This window comes from Oncorhynchus keta, chromosome 22 (genome assembly GCF_023373465.1).
Source record: "Oncorhynchus keta strain PuntledgeMale-10-30-2019 chromosome 22, Oket_V2, whole genome shotgun sequence".
Classification (NCBI taxonomy): Eukaryota; Metazoa; Chordata; class Actinopteri; order Salmoniformes; family Salmonidae; genus Oncorhynchus; species Oncorhynchus keta.
In genome coordinates this window covers 31,885,461-31,906,394 of record NC_068442.1, presented here as the reverse complement: position 1 = coordinate 31,906,394, position 20,934 = coordinate 31,885,461, and the positions used below count along the sequence as shown (strand labels likewise).

The window sequence follows — 20,934 nt, the reverse complement described above, 5'->3', positions numbered from 1 at the left end:
CCTATGTAAGAATGCTCAGCCTTCAATACGGGTGTACCCTCCAAGCTCATCATTAAGCTTGGGGCCCTGGGTCTGAATCCCACCCTGTGCAACTGGGTCCTTGACTTCCTGACGGGCCGCCTCCAGGTGGTGAAGGTAGGAAACAACATCTCCACTTTGCTGATCCTCAACACAGGGGCCTCACAAGGGTGTGTGCTCAGCCCCCTCCTGTACTCTCTGTTCACCCATGACTGAGGCACGCCTCCAACTCAATCACCTACTACAACAGTAGTAGGCCTGATTATCAACAATGACGAGACGGCCTACAGGGAGGAGATGAGGGCGCTGGTGGAGTGGTTCAGGAAAATAACCTCTCCCTCAACATCAACAAAACAAAGAATTATTTGTGGACTTCATGAGATAGCAGAGGGAGCATGCCCCTATCCACATCGACGGGGATGCAGTGGAGAAGGTGGAAAGCTTCAAGTTCCTTGGCGTACACATCACTGACAAACTGAAATGGTCCGCCCACACAGTGTGGTGAAGAAGGTGCAACAGATCCTCTTCAACCTCAGGAGGCTGAAGAAATTTGGCTTGTCACCTAAAACCCCCACAAATGTTTACATCACCGTATCACCGCCTGGTACGGAAACTGCACTGCCCGCAACCGCAGGGCTCTCCAGAGGGTGGTGCACGCACCACCGGGGGCACACTGCCTGCCCTACAGGACACCTACAGCACCCAATGTCACAGGAAGGCCAAAAATATCATCAAGGACATAAACCTCCTGAGCTAGGGCCTGTTCACCCCGCTATCCAGAAGGCGAGGTCAGTACAGGTGGATGAAAGCTGGGACCGGGAGACTGAAAAACAGCTTTTATCTCAAGGCCATCAGACAGTTAAATAGCCATCACTTACTGGTTCCCACCCAGTTACTCAACCTTGCACCTTAGAGGCTGCTGCCCTGTATACATAGACATGGAATCACTGGCCACTTTAATAATGGAACTCTAGTCACTTTAACAATGTTTACATACTGCTTTACTCATCTCATATGTATATACTGTATTTTATTCTACTGTATTTTAGTGAATGCCACTCCGGCATTTCTTGTTAGATACGACTGCACTGTTGGAGCTAGGAACACAAGCATTTTTCTACACCCGCAATACCAGCTGCTAAAAATGTGTATGTGACCAATACGATTTGATTTGAATATCTTCGTGTCACCATACTTCTGTTACAGTGACTTCTGATAAAGAGGATGGGGGACGAACAAGATCAAGGATTATATTCCGTGCTTGTCTTGGACTGAAATAGGTGCTGGTACTTTTGAGCTAATATTCTAGAACAGGAGCAGGATCTCAAGCAGTAGAACATTTTGAGGTGCTGGTACTCATCTCCGCTGAGCTCCTGCCCAAGTCAAGCACTGATTATATTACCTCAGACTGTCCATATGTCTCTGTAATTGCCTGTAGTTCATCTTTGTGTATGGTTCTCATAAATATTATACCTGGATTCCTGTATGTGTGCAAAAATAATTCTGACTCACTGATGGCATAAATTGGTTTCCCTCTGCAGGCTTTGGAATCAGCACCACATTGTGGGACTATCCGTTCAACACACTTATCCCTGAACAGACCTTTCAGAAGACTCAACTTACTCTACTCTCCACTGGGGGGCGACCTTCACCCATCCCTCTTAGACCTGGCAATCAACCCCTTCAATGACGCCACACCCTTTGACCCCAGCCTGTCCCTATAGTCTGTCTGTCTGTCCTTGTCTTTGTCTCTGGCTGGCTCTGGCTGCTTCGAACAAAACAAAACACAAAAACACACACTTCTCCAATATGTTCCACCTGTCAGTCAAAGAAGAAAGCTATCTTTTCAGAACTGGAGAGATGGAGGTTCGGGGTGATTCTGTACGTTTTGTTTATAATCGACAACATTATCAAATGAAGATTGTATGACTATAATGCAGTAAGGAGGATGATACATGCAGTCACAGGATATAACAGTCAACATCCCGCCAGAGACCGTATAGCATTCAAACTCAACTCTGGACCTTGAAGTCAGTTCCACTGGGTTTTTAATTGTTCCCCTCTAATAAGGGACTGATTTAGACCTGGGACACCAGGTGGGGTAAATTCATTATCAGGCAGAACAGAAAACCAGCAGGCTCCAGACCTCGTAGGGTAAGAGTTTACCAACGCTGTAGTAGAGAGAGAATAAGTGAGAGAGGGAATGTGAATGTGGAAGAGAGGATAAAGAGTGATGTTTAGGAGGGTGAAAGTTAGAGATTATAGTTGTCCTTATATACAGTTGAAGTTGTAAGTTTACATAAACTTAGTTTGGGGTCATTAACTTGTTTTTCAATCACTCCACAAATGTCTTGTTAACGAACTATAGTTTTGGCAAGTCATTTAGGACAACTACTTTGTGCATGCCACACGTCATTTTTCCAACAATTGTTTATAGACAGATTATTTCACTTATAATTCACTGTATCACACTTCCAGTGGGTCAGACGTTTACATACACTAAATTGACTGTGCCTTTTAAACAGCTTGGAAAATTCTAGAGATTGATGTCATGGCTTTAGAAGCTTCTGTTAGGCTGATTGACATCATTCGAGTCAAATGGAGGTGTACCTGTGGATGTATTTCAAGACCTACCTTCAAACTCAGTGCTTCTTTGCTTGACATCATTGGGAAATCAAAAGAAATCAGCGAAGACCTCAGGAAAAAAACTGTAGACCTCCACAAGTCTGGTTCATCCTTGTGAGCAATTTCCAAACGACTGAAGGTACCACACTCATCTGTACAAACCATAGTATGCAAGTATAAACACCATGGGACCACACAGCCATCATACCGCTCAGGAAGGAGATGCATTCTGTCTCCTAGAGATGAACGTACTTTGGTGCGAAAAGTGCAAATCTATCCCAGAACAACAGCAAAGTACCTTGTGAAGATGCTGGAGGAAACAGGTACAAACGTAACTTTCTCCACAGTAAAACGAGTCCTATATCGACATAACCAGAAAGGCCGCTCAGCAACGAAGAAGCCACTGCTCCAAAGCCGCCAGTAAAAAGCCAGACTACGGTTTGCAACTGCACATGGGGACAAAGATTGTACTTTTTGGAGAAATGTCCTCTGGTCTGATGAAACAAAAATAGAGCTGTTTGGCCATAATGACCATTGTTATGTTTGGAGGAAAAAGAGTGATGATTGCAAGCCGAAGAACACCATGTCAAACGTGAAGCATGGGGGTGGCAGCATCATGTTGTGGGGGTGCTTTGCTGCAGGAGGGACTGGTGCACTTCACAAAATAGATGACAATATGAGGAAGGGAAATTATGCGGATACATTGAAGCAACATATCAAGACATCAGTCAGGAAGTTAAAGCTTGGTTGCAAATGGGTCTTCCAAATGGACAATGACCCCAAGCATACTTCCAAAGTTGTGGCAAAATTGCTTAAGGACAACAAAGTCAAGGTATTGGAGTGGCCATCACAAAGCCCAGACCTCAATCCTATAGAAAATTTGTGGGCAAAACTGAAAAGGTGTGTGCGAGCAGCGTAGTCTAGTGGTTAGAGCGTTGGACTAGTAACCAGAAGGTTGCGAGTTCAAACCCCCGAGCTGACAAGGTACAAATCTGTCGTTCTGCCCCTGAACAGGCAGTTAACCCACTGTTCCCAGGCTGTCATTTAAAATAAGAATGTGTTCTTAACTGACTTGCCTGGTTAAATAAAGGTCAAATTAAAAAGCCTACAAACCTGACTCCGTTACACCAGCTCTGTCAGGAGGAATTCACCCAACCTATTGTGGAAAGCTAGTGGAAGGCTACCTGAAATGTTTGACCCAAGTTAAACTATTTAAAGACGATGCTACCAAATACTAATTGAGTGTATGTAAACATCTGACCCACTGGGAATGTGATGAAATAAATTAAAGTTGAAATAAATCATTCTCTCTACTATTATTCTGCAATTTCACATTCTTAAAATAAAGTAGTGATCCCAACTGACCTAAGACAGGGACATTTTCCTAGGATTAAATGTCAGGAATTGTGAAAAACTGAGTTTAAATGTATTTGGCTACGGTGTATGTAAACTTCCGACTTCAACTGTACATCTAAGCTGTCCAGGTTTATACCTTTTAAGAAAATTCAGGAAAGTCCCTTCTCTATCCCTGGAGTGTTTATGCAGCTAGAGGTCAAGAGGTAGTAATACTTTTAGTAACGCTTAGTAACATTGTTATGGGGACTTAACCCCATTCTCAACATTATATCGCAGCTATGCTGTTTTGACACAGAAAATTGCTGTTGACAGCGTGTGCCCACTGAATTCACTGATGGGTAGTCTGTAGTGTCTTTCTTAAACTGGGGCATTTCCTTTTCAAATCTGTGGGAAGGTATGGAGGGAGCTGATTTAGTCTTTCACTATGTTCAGACTCATTTATATTTCAACAATGTCTTTCTATTCAGTAATGGTATGAATAAATGTATAGAAATATTTGTACAAACAAAGGGAGACTGCATCTTTCCCTTTCCATCTCTCTCCTATACACTCTGGTTTGTTGTTGACATGACAAATGAAGCGTCAGAATGAGTTGATGTTTTACTAGGTGGAGAGAGATGGAGTGAGAGGAAGATGGATGTGTGTTGTCATGGATACAGAGACAGAACACTGAGGGCATGAGGCCAGTCTATCAGCCCTCCTGCTGAAGGGAGGAGCACATGGCTACAGAATGGAACTGATAAGGACTCCACTATAGGTTCCTGTGCCCCTCTCTGCATGTAGGATGACGATCTTGCATCAGACTAAACCACAGGGGAAGCTTTCGGTTCAGTTCCAGGCCGATCCTCGACTGTTCTGACTAGTTTTATATCCTAAAGTTTCTAGCCTTTTTACCATCTTCTGCAATCCATATGTTTTTGTTCATTCCCTTATCCCCCCTTTTAATTTGTCCTTTGGGTGAAGCTGCTAAAGATAAGCCCAAAAACTCCTACATTTCCTCAGGGGACCATGGAGAGAGGAGACTGTGACAGGGGACTGGGGCCTCACAAAGTACATGCGTCTCACAGTGATTTGAACCGTTAGGTCATAACGTAGTGTGTGTGTGTGTGTGTATATATATATATATCTCAGTGAGGGGGAAAAGTATTTGATCCCCTGCTGATTTTGTATGTTTGCCCACTGACAAAGAAATTACCCGTCTATAATTTTAATGGTAGCTTTATTTGAACAGTGAGAGACAGTATAACAACAAAAAAATCCAGAAAACGCATGTCAAAAATGTTATAAATTGATTTGCATTTTAATGAGGGGAATACTTATTTCACCCCCTCTCAATCAAAAATATTTCTGGCTCCCAGGTGACTTTTATACAGGTAACGAGCTGAGATTAGGAGCACACTCTTAAAGGGAGTGCTCCTAATCTCAGTTTGTTACCTGTATATAAGACACCTGTTCACAGAAGCAAACAATCAATCAGATTCCAAACTCTCCACCATGGCCAAGACCAAAGAGTTCTCCAAGGATGTCAGGGACAAGATTGTAGACCTTCACAAGGCTGGAATGGGCTACAAGACCATCACCAAGCAGCTTGGTGAGAAGGTGACAACAGTTGGTGTTATTATTCGCAAATGGAAGAAACACAATAGAACTGTCAATCTCCCTCGGCCTGGAGCTCCATGCAAGATCTCACCTTGTGGAGTTGCAATGATCATGAGAACGGTGAGGAATCAGCCCAGAACTACACGTGAGGATCTTATCAATGATCTCAAGGCAGCTGGGACCATAGTCACCAAGAAAACAATTGGTAACACACTATGCCGTGAAGGACTAAAATCCTGCAGCGCCCACAAGGTCCCCCTGCTTAAGAAAGCACATATACATGCCTGTCTTAAGTTTGCCAATGAACATCTGAATGATTCAGAGGACAACTGGGTGAAAGTATTGTGGTCAGATGAGACCAAAATGGAGCTCTTTGGCATCAACTCAACTCACCGTGTTTGGAGGAGGAGATATGCTACCTATGACCCCAAGAACACCATCCCCAATGTCAAACATGGAGGTGGAAAAATTATGCTTTCCGGGTGTTTTTCTGCTAAGGGGACAGGACAACTTCACCGCATCAAAGGGACGATGGACGGGGCCATGTACTGTCAAATCTTGGGTGAGAACCTCCTTCCCTCAGCCAGGGCATTGAAAATGGGTCGTGGATGGGTATTCCAGCATGACAATGACCCAAAACACACAGCCAAGGCAACAAAGGAGTGGCTCAAGAAGAAGCACCTGGCCTAGCCAGTCTCCAGATCTTAATCCCGTAGAAAATCTGTGGAGGGAGCTGAAGGTTCGAGTTGCCAATCGTCAGCCTCGAAACCTTAATGACTTGGAGAAGATCTGCAAAGAGGAGTGGGACAAAATCCCTCCTGAGATGTGTGCAAACCTGTTGGCAAACTACAATAAACGTCTGACCTCAGTACTTGGTGGCAAAACCCTTGTTGGCAATCACAAAGTCATGTTTTGCAGAGGGGTCAAATACTTATTTCCCTCATTAAAATGCAAATCAATTTATAACATTTTTGACATGTGTTTTTCTGGATTTTTTGTTGTTGTTATTCTGACTCTCACTGTTCAAATAAACCCACCATTAAAATTATAAACTGATCCTTTCTTTGTCAGTGGGCAAACGTACAAATATATATATATCACTACAGCTAAGGAGAAGTCCTGAGTCCACAGTCTCCTATCACCTCCATTGGGGCTTGATGGGGGTGATTTATATGCCAAGAGAGTAATTCTTCATCACATAAATATGTGTAATCCAGCATTTGCTTTACTGTATAAAATCCTCCTCCTTGCAGTCCTTTAAATGGGGGTGGGAGTGGTCTGTTTGGAACTCAGGTCAGGTTTGGGGTCAGGACTCAGGGTCTGGTCGTGTTCACGTTGTGTTCGGACAGAGAACTGTCAGTGGAGGATCAGTAAGATACCCTGATTAGCATCAAGAACTCATCTCACAGTAGTGACTATGCACGTTCAAGACAATATTTGTACCCGTGCTTATGACTTTTGTATGATGAACTTTTCATGACTTGATGAAGAACCAAATATTGTTATGATATGATAATAAGGATGATAATAAGGATGCTGATGGTGTTGATAAAAATGATAATAATGGCATCTGAGTTTGGCATGCCCCTCCCCCCTCCTCTGTATCAACACCCACCCGAGCCTTTGACTGGACCAAGCATCTTGCTGAGCAGGAGGCTGCCACCTGTTGTGTTAAAGTAGTATCGGCCTGTAGATACATTTTTCTAGATTTATTAACAACTTGTAAGCTTTGATTCTGACAAATGAAATTCTCTGCTCAATTATGCAATAATATTGTAAAATCGGTTTAGCACATGTTTTGCCTTTTGTTTTGGAATTTCAAATGTCTATGCAAATGAGGAATTATCAGTAAATGAATGTCTTTATATTTCTGATCACTTGTCATGTTTTGTTTTCAAATCAAATTTTATTGATCACATACACATGATTAGCAGATGTTATTGTGAGTGTAGCGAAATGCAGATTTTTACTCTAAACCTACAATTATTTATTTTTTAATAGTCATGTTGATGTACTGGACTGTAGGTCATTCTGTTATTCTTTGCCTTACTAATGGCTACTAATGAAGGTGATTTCCTACAGCATACAGTGCCGTGAAAAACAAGTTTGCCCCATTTCTGATTTTCTCTATTTTTGCATATTTTCGACACTAGTTTTTAGATCTTCAACCAAAACCTAATATTAGATAAAGGGACCTGAGTTAACAAATACAACTTTGGATCATTTTCATTTATTTTATACAGTTATGCCAAACTCAAAGGTTGTGCCACCTTTAGCTGCAATGACTGCAACCAAACATCTCTCACATCACTGTGGAAGAATTGTGGCACACTTCCATGCAGAACTGTTTTAACTCAACAATATTTGAGGGTTTTCTAGCATAAATTGTTTTCAGTCCTGCCACAACATCTCAATGGGGTTTAAGTCTGGACTTTGACTAGGCCATTCCAAAACATTACATTTTTCCAGGAGTCTTGACGATCATCCAGGTGCTTCCAGGTGCTTTTTTGGCAACACTGCTCACGTTATGTTTGGTGAAAACCAAACACTGCATTCCACAGTAAGAGCCTCATACCAACGGTCAAGCATGGTGGTAGTAGTGTGATGGTTTGGGGATGCTTTGCTACCTCAGGATCTGGGCGACTTGCCATCATTGAAGGAACCATGAATTCTGCTCTGTTTCAGAGAAAAATGTATTACTTACTAAACAAAATCTCTTTATCTGAGCAATTGTATTAGTATAAAATAATAGAATTTCCCAATTTTGGAGGGCATACAATATAGTATTGTATTTGAATGATTTATTTTATACAGTCATTTTTGCTAATCTTTATCAAGGGTGTCAATTTCAGACCCCACTGCATATGCAGCCTGCTGTGTGGGAGTAGTTCAGTACTGTGGTGGCTATGGTCTGTGACTCAGAGCTCTGTGGGACAGTAGGACCCAGGGCTGCAGACAGACAAAGGCAGACAGAGATGGGAGGTGCCTGTCAGGGAGGAAAAATAAACGCAGTGAGCAGAGCTCCACACCCTGAAGGGAAGGAGAAGTTTCACTGCATTCCTGTCCTGCAACTCAACTTTGAATCAACCATCTGCAAGGGCAGATCCGTAGTGTGTAAGTGTGTGTGTTTAGGTCTGTGTTCAGGACCCCTGACCAGGCCCCACCTTTATTTCAGGACAACTGTGTGTGTATGTTCGTGTGTGTGTTGTCTGTGCTATTGTGTGTGTTCAAACATCACACTGGAGGGGGTGTGGGCCAGCTATCCACATACGCCTATTGACCTATACCTCAGCGCCCTGTCAGGTACCGTAAACTCCTTCATACACTCATTATTCTTTACTTCCCTCCCTCCTTCCTCCTCTATCTAGCTTTCACTTTCTTCCTCTCGGCCTTGATGTTACATGTTATATATATCTCTGTTGTCAGAGGCAGAGCCCATAGGAAGCTTATCTGCTCAGATGCTGCTACCACACTGCCGTTGCTCTCTGCGGTTCCTTCTTGACGCACAACATAATTAAAGAGACAGTGAGGTGAAGCACTTAGAGCCAAGCACAAAGAAGACTATGTACTGCAGCCGGCCTGGCCCCTTGTTTCTGTTGATAACGTCTATCTCTGGCTACTGCTGCCCTCCTATGTTGACTCAGTGTTCACAACTTCAGATCTCTGCCATCTGGTCATTCCTCTCTGTCCTCTCTATGTTTTACTGCTTCCCTGCCCTCTCAGCATCACATGCAAATTGGCCTGCTCTCTAACCTACAGCCACAAACCTCTATGGCCATTTCAACTCTCCATGTAAATGTGTGGATTACAGGGTGTATAAATATATCACAGATGATGAACCAGGTAACACACACTGCCTCTCTACAGGGAGATGATGACATCACTAGGTGATAAAGGTGAAGGCCACAGGGAGACAACAGCATTGCTGGGTAATGAAGATGAAGGCTCCGTCCAAACCCAGACGAAGGTCCTGAACCAGGGCTCCTGGACGCAGGTCAGCTGTCCCTGCTGTGTGTCTGAGCAGGTGGAGCCCCTGGTCCTCATTCAGCTTTCAGACAACATCCAGCCCGTCACCAAGAGGTGGCTCATCTCCCTGATCGAGGTGTCCGAGAGAGACGGAGGTGAGAGGTCAGGTCAGATAGGATCAGCAGCAGGTCAGACGTCTTCAATGTTTGTTGTGTTTTGTTCCAGCTCAGTACTATTGAGTAATATTAGTTTATTAGTTGAGTCTCTTGTTACAAAGGAGTGTGCGTACATCCAGTTACTGCTTTATTAACGTGGGTTAAGCCTGACGAAGACCTTTGAGTCAAAACGCTGCACATTACAACTGCGGGAGCATTCATCAGTATCTAAGTTTATTAGCTGAATCAGGTGTCAGTCATTACCGGGCTGAAACTGAAGATTGTAGGACTACACCCTCAAAGAACACTGCAGTAGAGGCAATGATAATATGGTTGAACCTCTCTCTTCCTCCCTGGACTAGGCGCAGCGTTGCTGGCCCACCCTGGAGAGGATGAGTGTGGGGATGTGATCGTGGTGTCTGCTCCTCGCTGCACCCTCCTCAGAGCCACAGAGGACTTGGGGCTGTGTAAGAAATACCACAATGAAGACATGGTTGCTTTCTCCTACAATGACAGAGACAACTTCAGAAATGTTGGTAAGAATGTTGGTAATCAGCAGGGAAAGAGTAGAGGGATAGTTACGGTAATAACAGTTACTAACAGGACTAGGCAAGTTGAAATTGAACTTGTTGTGTAGATATTCAGCACTCAATACACCTTCTGTTGGAATACAATCAACACATTCACTGTGGTAATAAACTGTAGTAATAAAGATCAAATACAATATGAAATGTAATATATATGACAGTCTTGGTTGACGCCTGTCCTCTGTGTTACCAGATGACATGCAGGAGTTCCTGACGCTAGCGGAGCGTCAGTACATAGTCAAGTATGAGCTGGACTTTCTAAGGGCCCAGAAGGGGCAGAAAATCCCTGGAGTCCCTGAGTCTCAGGGGGTCCTGAAGGCCAGGGAGAACATATGTGAGTCTCTACTCTGTCTGTGTGTGTGTGTGTGTGTGTGTGTGTGTGTGTGTGTGTGTGTGTGTGTGTGTGTGTGTGTGTGTGTGTGTGTGTGTGTGTGTGTGTGTGTGTGTGTGTGTGTGTGTGCGCGCTCGTGCGCTGTTTTAAATATTCTGTTTACCTCAGCATTTTCGGTTCTCTTTGTCATTATTTTGCTTAGCTAAGCTGCTCTGCAGCAGGGCAGAGCTCCACCTCTGGTTGATAATTTCTGTGCTCTCTCCTGTCCTCCCTTACTGCTCTGAGAACTACAACACACTGTCCCTTACATATGCTGGATAGCGTTAACAGTGTAATGCATTTCTGCCGAGCTTCTGCCTATGTTACCTCCTCTTCCCTGTCTGTATGTGTAGTAATGGTAGTTGTATTGGACAGCTCTCTGTCCTGTCATAGCCTATCCCTCTTGTTTCTATATTGTAGGTCAGAAGCTAGAAAAGGCGGGAGTGATAAAGGACATCTTCCCTCTGCATGACAAGCAGAGACTGACAGACCTGTGCAGAAACTGGTACTCTGGGAAGCAGATATGGGGACAGCCTCTTGGTAAACAACAACAACATGAATATAAACATAGACACACATACCCAAACTTGTATTCCTTTATCCTACTAATGGTCTCTCTGTCCTTTATGCAGACTCTATCCAAGCCTACTTCGGAGGCACCGTGGGGTTTTACTTCAGCTTTCTGGACTTCTACACCTGGGCTCTGGTGCCCCCTGCTATCCTAGGCCTGGTGCTGACCTTTCTGCTGCCTGGAGGTGGATCAGGAGCTGGAGTTGTGAAGGAGCAGGCTGGGGGGGTGGTAGAGGTGGACGACAGCCCCTCGGTCAGCGGTCACATGGTACAGGCCGTGTTCAGCATGTTGTGGTCCACGCTGGTCATGGAGTTCTGGAAGCGACGCAGCTCCTCCCTCTCCCACCGATGGGGCTTGCTACACCTGGCCGAGCGCTTCGCTGAGCCCCGCCCTGGTTTCCACGGCACCCTGGGGATCAACCCTGTGACCGGGCGGCTGGAGCCCCTGTTCCCGGAGTGGCAGAGGCAGCTGCGTGTAGGCCTGGTGTCTGTGCCCCTGGTGGGGTTCTTCCTGGGGATGGTGGTGCTGGGTATGACAGGGTTCTACCACGGAGAGGCACTGGCACAGGGCTTCCATCAGGACAGCGGCTCCCTGTTCTCTGGAGCTCTGCTCTACCTGCCCTCTGTGGCTCACATCGTCTACACCAACATGCTGGGGAATGTGTACCGCACTGTGGCCATGCAACTCACCGAGTGGGGTGAGAAAGGGCACTGGGCGATGGAGAGGTAGATGGGTTAGATAGGGAGGAGGTGAAAAATAATCACATTGAGAAGAGGGAGAGAGACAATACGTTTGATGTTGATGAATAATTGTGGTGGGGGGTAAAATGTTTGGGAAAACAGAGCTAAGTTCACCGAAGGGCATAGGCTAATAGAATCATACAGTATGCAATTGGATACAAGGTGTCACAGATTGTTTGTCTGTAACACCTGAAAATCTGTTTATTTTCTTCTTGTAGAAAACCACAGAGAGGAGTCCTCCTTCCAGAACCATCATACCACCAAAGTCCTCCTGGTCAGTCCCACTTGTCCTTCTCCATCTGTCAGTTTATTCCTCTCCTCCTCCTCCTCTTCCTCCTTCTTCTTCCTCCTTCTCCTCCTTCTCCTCTTCAACCTTCTTCATCCTCCTCCTTCTCCTCCTCCTCCTCCTTCTCATCCTCCACCTATCCCTCTGGTCCTCCCTCTCTCTCTGTTCTTACTGAATATCTAAATCTGTTGCATTAGTCCCTGGTGCAGAGCTAACTGTATTCTGATACAGGTAGGTTTAGTGTGCAGATGGTATCATCTGTGTATGTATAAGCAGATGTGGGAGCCATTCCTTAGTCAGAGGCAAATCAGATACAGTAAAACAGGATATGTATTCAGTGTTTCTCACATGTGCATTTAGCAGCGGCGGTGTGCTATTTTACCATCCCAAATAATTTTCAGTAAAATGTTTTCAGTGTGAACTAGAACTAGATATAAAGTATGTAGAAAATATATTGGAGCAATATATTTAAAATTTAGATCACCTCTGGGAACTAACAATCACCAAAATAAAAATGTAGTCATGGCATGAGTCTCCCATTGATTTTGTTATAATGTTTGAGTCACCCAGATAGCATAAGAACATGGCATAAGCCATGGCAAAAATGTGTACTATTGCAGAAAGCTAGTTTTAAAACTGCAACTTTTCTCTCAGCCCCATGTCAAAATGTGTAAAATTGTAGGAAACTAGCTTTAAAACTGTAAAATGTTCTTTCCGCCCAATGACAAAATGTGTAGAATTGCAGGAAATTAGCTTTGAAACTGCCATTTTTCACTCAACCATATGACAAATGTAAAGATTTGCAGGAAACTAGCTTTAAAACTGTTAAATGTTTTCTCAGCCCTATGGCAAAATAAGTAGAGTTGCAGGAAACCATCTTTAAAACTGTCAAATCTTCTCAGCCCCATGACAAAATGTTTAGCATTGGTGGAAATTAGCTTTGAAACTGCAAATGTCTATTTTTCAGTTCACTTTCTTCAACTACTTTGCTGTGCTATTTCACATTGCCTTCTACAAACAAGACCTTCCACTTCTAAGGAAGGTAAGAGATTTCAGTTGGGCAGCACTGTTTGTTTATGACTGACCAGAGGAAATTAAATGACTTAAATGTAATTTACAATGTAACAGTAAAAATCGCTAATGTAAATAAATGTTTTCTTGAGCTGTTCAACAGAACACATCATGATCTCTCTGTGTGCAGTATGTACTGCACCTAAAGTAGTTGATCACAGCCTGTGTGTGTGTGTGTGTGCGTGTGCGTGTGCGGGTGCATGCATGAGTGCGTTTGTATACAGCAGGTAACTATTTGTGTGTGTTAACTATCTGTCTGTGTACGCAGAGGCTTGCGTCTCTGCTAATCGTGACCCAACTGGTGAACCAGTGTACAGAGGTGGTGGTGCCGTTCATAGTGGACCGCTTCTTCAGTGCTCCTCAGAAGAATCAGCAGGAGGATGACCCAAATGTGGACAAACTCAGAGCCCAGAGAAGCCTGCCCCCTTTTCCAGTAAGTCCATGTAAAATGTGTTTGTGTTTGAACGTTTTCCTCTGTTTCTCTTCATTGTGCTCTTGTCTGACTTTCTTTGTATCTGTATCTGGGGTTGAATTAAGGTTGAGTGTATTTGCACTGTATTTGTACTGTATGTGACTCAATGTTATGTTTTGGTGTGTAACTTATCGCATCTGTCGCTATGTTTCAGGGCCTATTTGCTGAGTACATTGAGTTGCTGGTGCAGTTTGGGTATTTGAGTCTGTTCTCCTGTGTGTACCCGCTCACCGCCGTCCTCCTGCTCCTCAACAACGTCACAGAGATCAGAGCAGATGCATACAAGATCTGTAAACTGTTCCGAAAACCCTTCTCAGCCCCTGTGTCCAACATAGGAGTGTGGCAGGTCAGGTGGTTTTTAAGAGAGGGAATGTGAAAATGTGAACAAACAAGGGAGTGCATTTTACTGCAGATGGAAATGAGCTATGTAGCTAAATCTGGTGAATAAATAGATGTGGTTAATGTCATTTTCAAATTGGTGCCAATCCATGTTGCTGTACACATGTCTGTCTTTGCTCCTGTAACTATACTTATGTATGCCTTTGTATATTTCAGACAGCGTTTGAGGTTCTGGGGTTCGTTTCAGTTATGTCTAACTGCTGGCTGTTGCTACTGTCTCCTCGGGTCCGGGAGTTCTGTCTGGAGGGAGGGATCAGCGGCAGAAACATCATTCTCTTCGCCATTCTGGTCGAGGTACAGTATGATTATAGTACAGTTCAGTATCTTGCTCATAACAGTTGTCTTATTCATAGCATATTACTCTGTCATTATCTACCCAACTGTTCATATGTTGTATGTACACTGAGTATACCAAACATTAGGAACAGCTTCCTAATATTGAGTTGCTCTGAAGTATAGCCTCAATTGATCTGTGCATGGACTCCACAACGTGCTGAAAGCGTCCCACAGGGATGCTAGGCCCATGTTGACTCCAATGCTTCCCACAGTTGTGTCAAGTTGGCTGGATGTCCTTTGGGTGGTGGACCATTCTTGATACACACAGAAAACTGTTGAGTGTGAAAAACCCAGCAGTGTTGTAGTTTTTGACACAAACCGGTGCGCTACCACCTACTAACATACCCTGTTCAAAGGTACTTAAATGTTTTGTCTTTCCCATTCACCCTCTGAATGGCACATACACAACCCATGTCTCAATTACTCCAAACACAACAGGTGTAGTAGACCTTACAGTGAAATGCTTACTTACAAGTCCTTAACCAACAATGCAGTTTTAAGAAAATACCTAAAAAAAGTAAGAGATAAGAAAAACAAATGATTAAAGAGCAGCAGTATATAACAATAGCGGGGCTATATACAGGGGGTACCGGTACAGAGTCAATGTGCAGGTGTACCTGTGTCGAGGTAATTGAGGTAATATGTACATGTACAGTTATTAAAGTGACTATGCAAAGATAATAACAGAGGGGGGCAATGCAAATAGTCTGGGTAGCCACTTGATTAGCTGTTCAGTAGTCTCATGCCTTGGAGGTAAAAGCAGTTTAGGAGCCTCTTGGACCTAGACTTGGCACTAAGGTACCGCTTTCCGTGCAGTAGCAGAGAGAACAGTCTGTGACTAGGGTTGTCAGTCATGGAAAGAGCAGGTGTTCTTCATGTATTGTATACTAATACTTAGTGTATATGTGTGTGTTTGTTTGTCAGCATGTCCTGATCCTGGTCAAGATGATTCTTGCTTTTATGATCCCAGACGAACCAGACTGGGTCAGAATCAAGAGGGAACAGATTGAGTTTCACTCCATGCAAGCTCTTGGGCAGCAGGTGAGAGAATAATCATTATAGAAAAGCCCTGACCTTACCGTAACAATCAAGTGTCTGACAATCAAACATCTCCCTTTGACTTTACAGAAGCTCTAAAGGTTGTGGAACCCCCAGTGGTGGAAAAGTACTTGATTGTCATACTTAAAAGTAAAGATACCTTAACAGAAAATGGCTCAAGTAAAAGTTACCCAGTAAAGTACTACTTGAGTAAAAGTCTAAAAGTATCTGGTTTTAAATGTACTTAAGTATAGTGGTAGAAAAAGTACTACATTGTCATACTTGCGTAAAAGTACAAAGTAAAAGTAAATGCTGTACAAAAAAATCCTTATATTAAGCAAACTAGTTGGCACTATTTTCGTGTTATTTTTAATTACGGACAGAAAGTGGCACACTTCAACACTTAGACATAAATTACAAACACAGTAGTTGTGTTTTGTGATTCTGCCAGATCAGAGGCAGTAGGGATGACAAAGTGTTATATTGATAGGTGCCATAATTCTGCTTGAGCATTCTAATTGTAACGAGTACTTTTGTGTGTCAGGAAAAATGTAAGGAGTAAAAAGTATATTATTTTATTTAGGAATGTTGTGGAGTAAAAGTAAAAGTCGTCAAAAATATAAATAGTGAAGTACAGATACCCCCAAAAACTACTTAAGTAGTACTTAAAAGTATGTTTACTTAAGTACTTTACACCACTGGGAACCCCTGAGGGGAAGTCCATAATCTGTCTCCTGTTGCCCTTCAAATGTTGGTCTGGACCTGGGGGCTCATTAGAATCAGCTGCCATGGTGATGAGGGAGAGGAGGATCCAAAGAGATGTCTGTCTGACCTCTAAACCTAAATCCTGGAGCCTGCCAGAGTCTGCCCTGAGAAGCTCTGTCAGTCTCAGTATCTCACCCTGGAGGACTGCTCAAGTCATAACTAGAGAAGTCTCTCATGTCAAGGGAGATGGCAGGGGTGTCAAACTAATTTTGGTCCGGGGGGCCATTTGGTCTTCATCGAGGTCCGGAGAGCTGCACTGAAAATGTGCTATATTTCCTCACTGTCAAAAAGTGCAAAAAATACTTCTCTATTGTTTTTGAAAATGTTACTCCTTGTCTGTCTAGCTTTCATTTCGGTGATTTTTAGGATGCTGGACACACTCAAGAAACTGTAAGAATGTAGGGTCCATTAGCATTTCTACACAGTTTCAATGTTGTTTTAGTCATTTTAAAGTATAATGAGTTTGATTCCCCCTTAAAAATGTATAATAATAATTTAAAAAGTAATATATATACAGTACCAGTCAAAAGTTTGGACACACCTACTCATTCCAGGGTTTTTCTTTATTTTTACTATTTTCTACATTGTAGTATAATAGTGAAGACATCAAAACTATGAAATAACACATATGGAATCATGTAGTAACCAAATAAGTGTTAAACAAATCAAAACATATTTTATATTTGAGATTCTTCAAAGTGGCCACCATTTGCCTTGATGACAGCTTTTTTCTACAATGTAGAAAATAGTCCAAATAAAGCAAAACCCTTGAATGAGTAGGTGTGTCCAAACTTTTGACCGGTACTGTATATATATATACATACATGCAGTGGGGCAAAAAATTATTTAGTCAGCCCCCATTGTGCAAGTTCTCCCACTGAAAAAGACGAGAGAGGCCTGTAATTTTCATCATAGGTACACTTCAACTATAACAGACAAAATGAGAAAACAAAATCAAGAAACTCACATTGTAGGATTTTAATGAATTTATTTGCAAATGATGGTGGAAAATAAGTACTTGGTCAATAACACAAGTTTATCTCAATACTTTGTTATATACCCTTTGTTGGCAATGACAGAGGTCAAATGTTTTCTGTAAGTCTTCACAAGGTTTTCACACACTGTTGCTGGTATTTTGGCCCATTCCTCCATGCAGATCTCCTCTAGAGCAGTGATGTTTTGGGGCTGTTGCTGGGCAACACGGACTTTCAACTCCCTCCAAAGATTTTCTATGGGGTTGAGATCTGGAGACTGGCTAGGCCACTCCAGGACCTTGAAATGCTTCTTACGAAGCCACTCCTTCGTTGCCCGGGCGGTGTGTTTGGGATCATTGTCATGCTGAAAGACCCAGCCACATTTAATCTTCAATGCCCTTGCTGATGGTAGGCTTTGTTACTTTGGTCCCAGCTCTCTGCAGGTCATTCACTAGGTTCCCCCCGTGTGGTTCTGGGATTTTTGCTCATTGTTCTTGTGATCATTTTGACCCCACGGGTTGAGATCTTGCGTGGAGCCCCAGATCGAGGGAGATTATCAGTGGTATTGTATGTCTTCCATTTCCTAATAATTGCTCCCACAGTTGATTTCTTCAAACCAAGCTGCTTACCTATTGCAGATTCAGTCTTCCCAGCCTGGTGCAGGTCTACAATTTTGTTTCTGGTGTCCTTTGGCAGTTCTTTGGTCTCGGCCATAGTGGAGTTTGGAGTGTGACTGTTTGAGGTTGTAGACAGGTGTCTTTTATACTGATAACAAGTTCAAACAGGTGCCATTAATACAGGTAACAAGTGGAGGACAGAGGAGCCTCTTAAAGAAGAAGTTACAGGTCTGTGAGAGCCAGAAATCTTGCTTGTTTGTAGGTGACCAAATACTTATTTTCCACCATAATCTGCAAATAAATTCATTAAAAATCCTACAATGTGATTTTCTGGATTTGCTTTTCTCATTTTGTCTGTCATAGTTGAAGTGTACCTATGATGAAAATTACAGGCCTCTCTCATCTTTTTAAGTGGGAGAACTTGCACAATTGGTGGCTGACTAAATACTTTTTTGCCCCACTGTATGTATACAGTGCATTCGAACGTATTCAGACCCCCTTTTGTTACGTTACAGCCTTATTATAAAATGGATTACATATTTTTTTCCTCATCAACCTACACACATTACCCCATAATGACAAAGCAAAAACAGGTTTGTAGAAATTTTGGCACATTTATAAAAAATGTAAAACTGTAATATCACATTTACATAAGTATCCAGACTCTTTACTCAGTACTTTGTTGAAGCATCTTTGGCAGCGATTACAGCCTTGAGTCTTCTTGGGTATGAAGCTACAAGCTTGGCATACCTTTATTTGGGGAGTTTCTCCCATTCCACTCTGCAGATCCTCTCAAGCTCTGTCAAGTTGGATGGGGAGCGTCTGACACCAATCAAGTTCTAGAAACCTCTCACGGATGGATGATCAATGGAAACAGGATGCACCTGAGCTCAATTTCGAGTCTCATAACATTTCTAAAAACCTGTTTTTGCTTTGTCATTATGGGGTATTATTACTGTAGATTGATGAGGAAAAACATGCAATTTAATACATTTTAGAATAAGGCTGTAACGTAACAAAATGTGGAAAAAGTCAAGGCGTCTGAATACTTTCCAAATGCACTGTATATGTCAACCCCCCCCATCTATCTATCTATCTATCTATCTATCTATCTATCTATCTATCTATCTATCTATCTATCTATCTATCTATCTATCTATCTATCTATCTATCTATCTATCTATCTATCTATCTATCTATCTATCTATCTATCTATCTATCTATCTATCTATCTATCTATATATATATATATATATATATATATATATATATATATATATATATATTACTTAAACCACCCGCAGGCCGGATAGGAACCTTTCGCTGGCCGAATCCAGCCCGTGGGCCATATATTTGACATCCCTGTACTAGAGTGAGAGGCAAGGCACTGATGATGAAGGAAAACCAAAGAGCAAGAGCTAAGAGCTTTTGTACGTTGTGTTAATGCAGCTTCAGCATAAGTGTGTTTGAGACTTCTTGAAATATTGGATAGCTTTGGACTTTATTGTGTGTGTGAAACATACTATGCAAGTATTTAATTTGCTGTATAATCACACAAGTGCAAATATGCATATAATTTTGTAAATTTTTCCCGACAGTGTGTTCCACGTACACTTTTAGGAAGAAAGGTGCTATCTAGCCTAAAAGGGATCTTCGGCTGCCCCCATAGGAGAACTATTTTTGGTTCCAGGTAAAGGTCTTTTGGGTTCTACCTGGAACCAAAAAGGATTCTCCTAAGGGGACTTCCCGAAGAACCCTTTTTGAACTCTTTTTTCTAAGCACGTACTTTATGAGTGTTATGTTATACGCTTCAGGCACATTGCAACACCACTGAAAGCACTTGATATCACATATCTGTGTACTTTTATTTGAAGATGACTATATTTAAACATATGGATTGATGATGAGCTTGATGTTGGAATATGTTATGATATTACATGTGCATTATCTGTATCTTTTAAAAAGGAAGAGTTTTAGAACAGATGCAGTGTTGGATGAATGTAAACAGCTGGGTTGATGGTTGTGTTTGACTAAATAAACGAAACATACCTAATCATCCAAAAAGGTACTGAAATTCATTTTGATGCATTTGTATCATTTGACTGACTAAAAAAGAAAACCATGACTGCTTCAGAGGAATAATTATTGGTTGATCATCTCTACAGCACATACAGTTGAAGTCGGAAGTTTACATACACCTTAGCCAAATACAATTAAACTAGGTTTTTCACAATTCCTGACATGTAATCCTTGTAAAAATTCCTTGTATTTGGCTAAAGTCAGAAATGTCCAAATAATAGTAGAGAGTGATTTATTTCAGCTTTTATTTCTTTCATCACATTCCCAGTAGGTCAGCAGTTTACATACACTCAATTAGTATTTGGTAGCATTGTCTTTAAATAGTTTAACTTGGGTCACGTTTTGCGTAGCCTTCTACAAGCTTCCCACAATATGTTGGGTGAATTTTGGCCCATTCCTCCTGAGAGCTGGTGTAACTGAGTCAGGTTTGAAGGCCTCCTTGCTCAAATACACTTTTTCAGTTCTGCCCACACATTTTCTATGGGATTGAGGCCAGGGCTTTGTGATGGCCACTCCAATACCTTGAATTTGTGGTCCTTAAGCCATTTTGCCACAACTTTGGAAGTATGCTTGGGGTCATTGTCCATTTAGAAGACCCATTTGCAACCAAGCTTTAACTTCCTGACTGATGTCTTGAGATGTTGCTTCAATATATCCACATAATTTTCCTACCTCATGATGCCATCTATTTTGTGAAGTGCACCAGTCCCTCCTGCAGAAAAGCACCCCCACAACATGATGCTGCCACCCCCATGCTTCACGGTTGACATGGTGTTCTTCGGCTTGCAATCCTCCCCCTTTTTCCTCCAAACATAACAATGGTCATTATGGGTTTTTTTCATGGCGGTTTTTAGAATATAGGACTCATTTTTACTGTGGATATATACTTTGTACCTGTTTCCTCCAGCAT

General features: G+C 42.4%; 2 protein-coding genes across 4 annotated transcripts in view; both read left to right on the top strand.

The window, feature by feature from the left end:
• Positions 1-7,472, top strand: part of LOC118401352 (fatty acid 2-hydroxylase-like) — a 40,457-nt gene extending 32,985 nt beyond the window's left edge. For both annotated transcript variants that reach the window (XM_052475032.1, XM_035798778.2), the window contains exon 7: positions 1,560-7,472. In XM_052475032.1, coding sequence (XP_052330992.1) covers positions 1,560-1,614 — 55 coding nt within the window. In that variant the 3' untranslated portion in view covers positions 1,615-7,472. The remainder of the gene's footprint in view (positions 1-1,559) is intronic.
• Positions 7,473-8,569: 1,097 nt separating this feature from the next.
• On the top strand, positions 8,570-20,001 carry LOC118401351 (anoctamin-10-like). Of its 2 annotated transcripts, none has more exons than XM_035798777.2 (13): positions 8,570-8,712; positions 9,466-9,719; positions 10,082-10,255; positions 10,500-10,640; positions 11,097-11,216; positions 11,309-11,944; positions 12,206-12,261; positions 13,241-13,315; positions 13,613-13,777; positions 13,971-14,162; positions 14,372-14,509; positions 15,476-15,592; positions 15,680-20,001. In XM_035798777.2, the coding sequence occupies exons 2-13, from the start codon at positions 9,470-9,472 to the stop codon at positions 15,686-15,688; spliced, it is 2,073 nt and encodes a 690-aa protein (XP_035654670.1). In that variant the 5' UTR covers positions 8,570-8,712; positions 9,466-9,469; the 3' UTR covers positions 15,689-20,001. The 2 variants fall into 2 exon arrangements, with proteins under 2 accessions (XP_035654670.1, XP_035654669.1); XM_035798776.2 differs by having other exon boundaries at positions 8,580-8,901.
• The last annotated feature ends 933 nt before the right edge of the window (positions 20,002-20,934 follow it).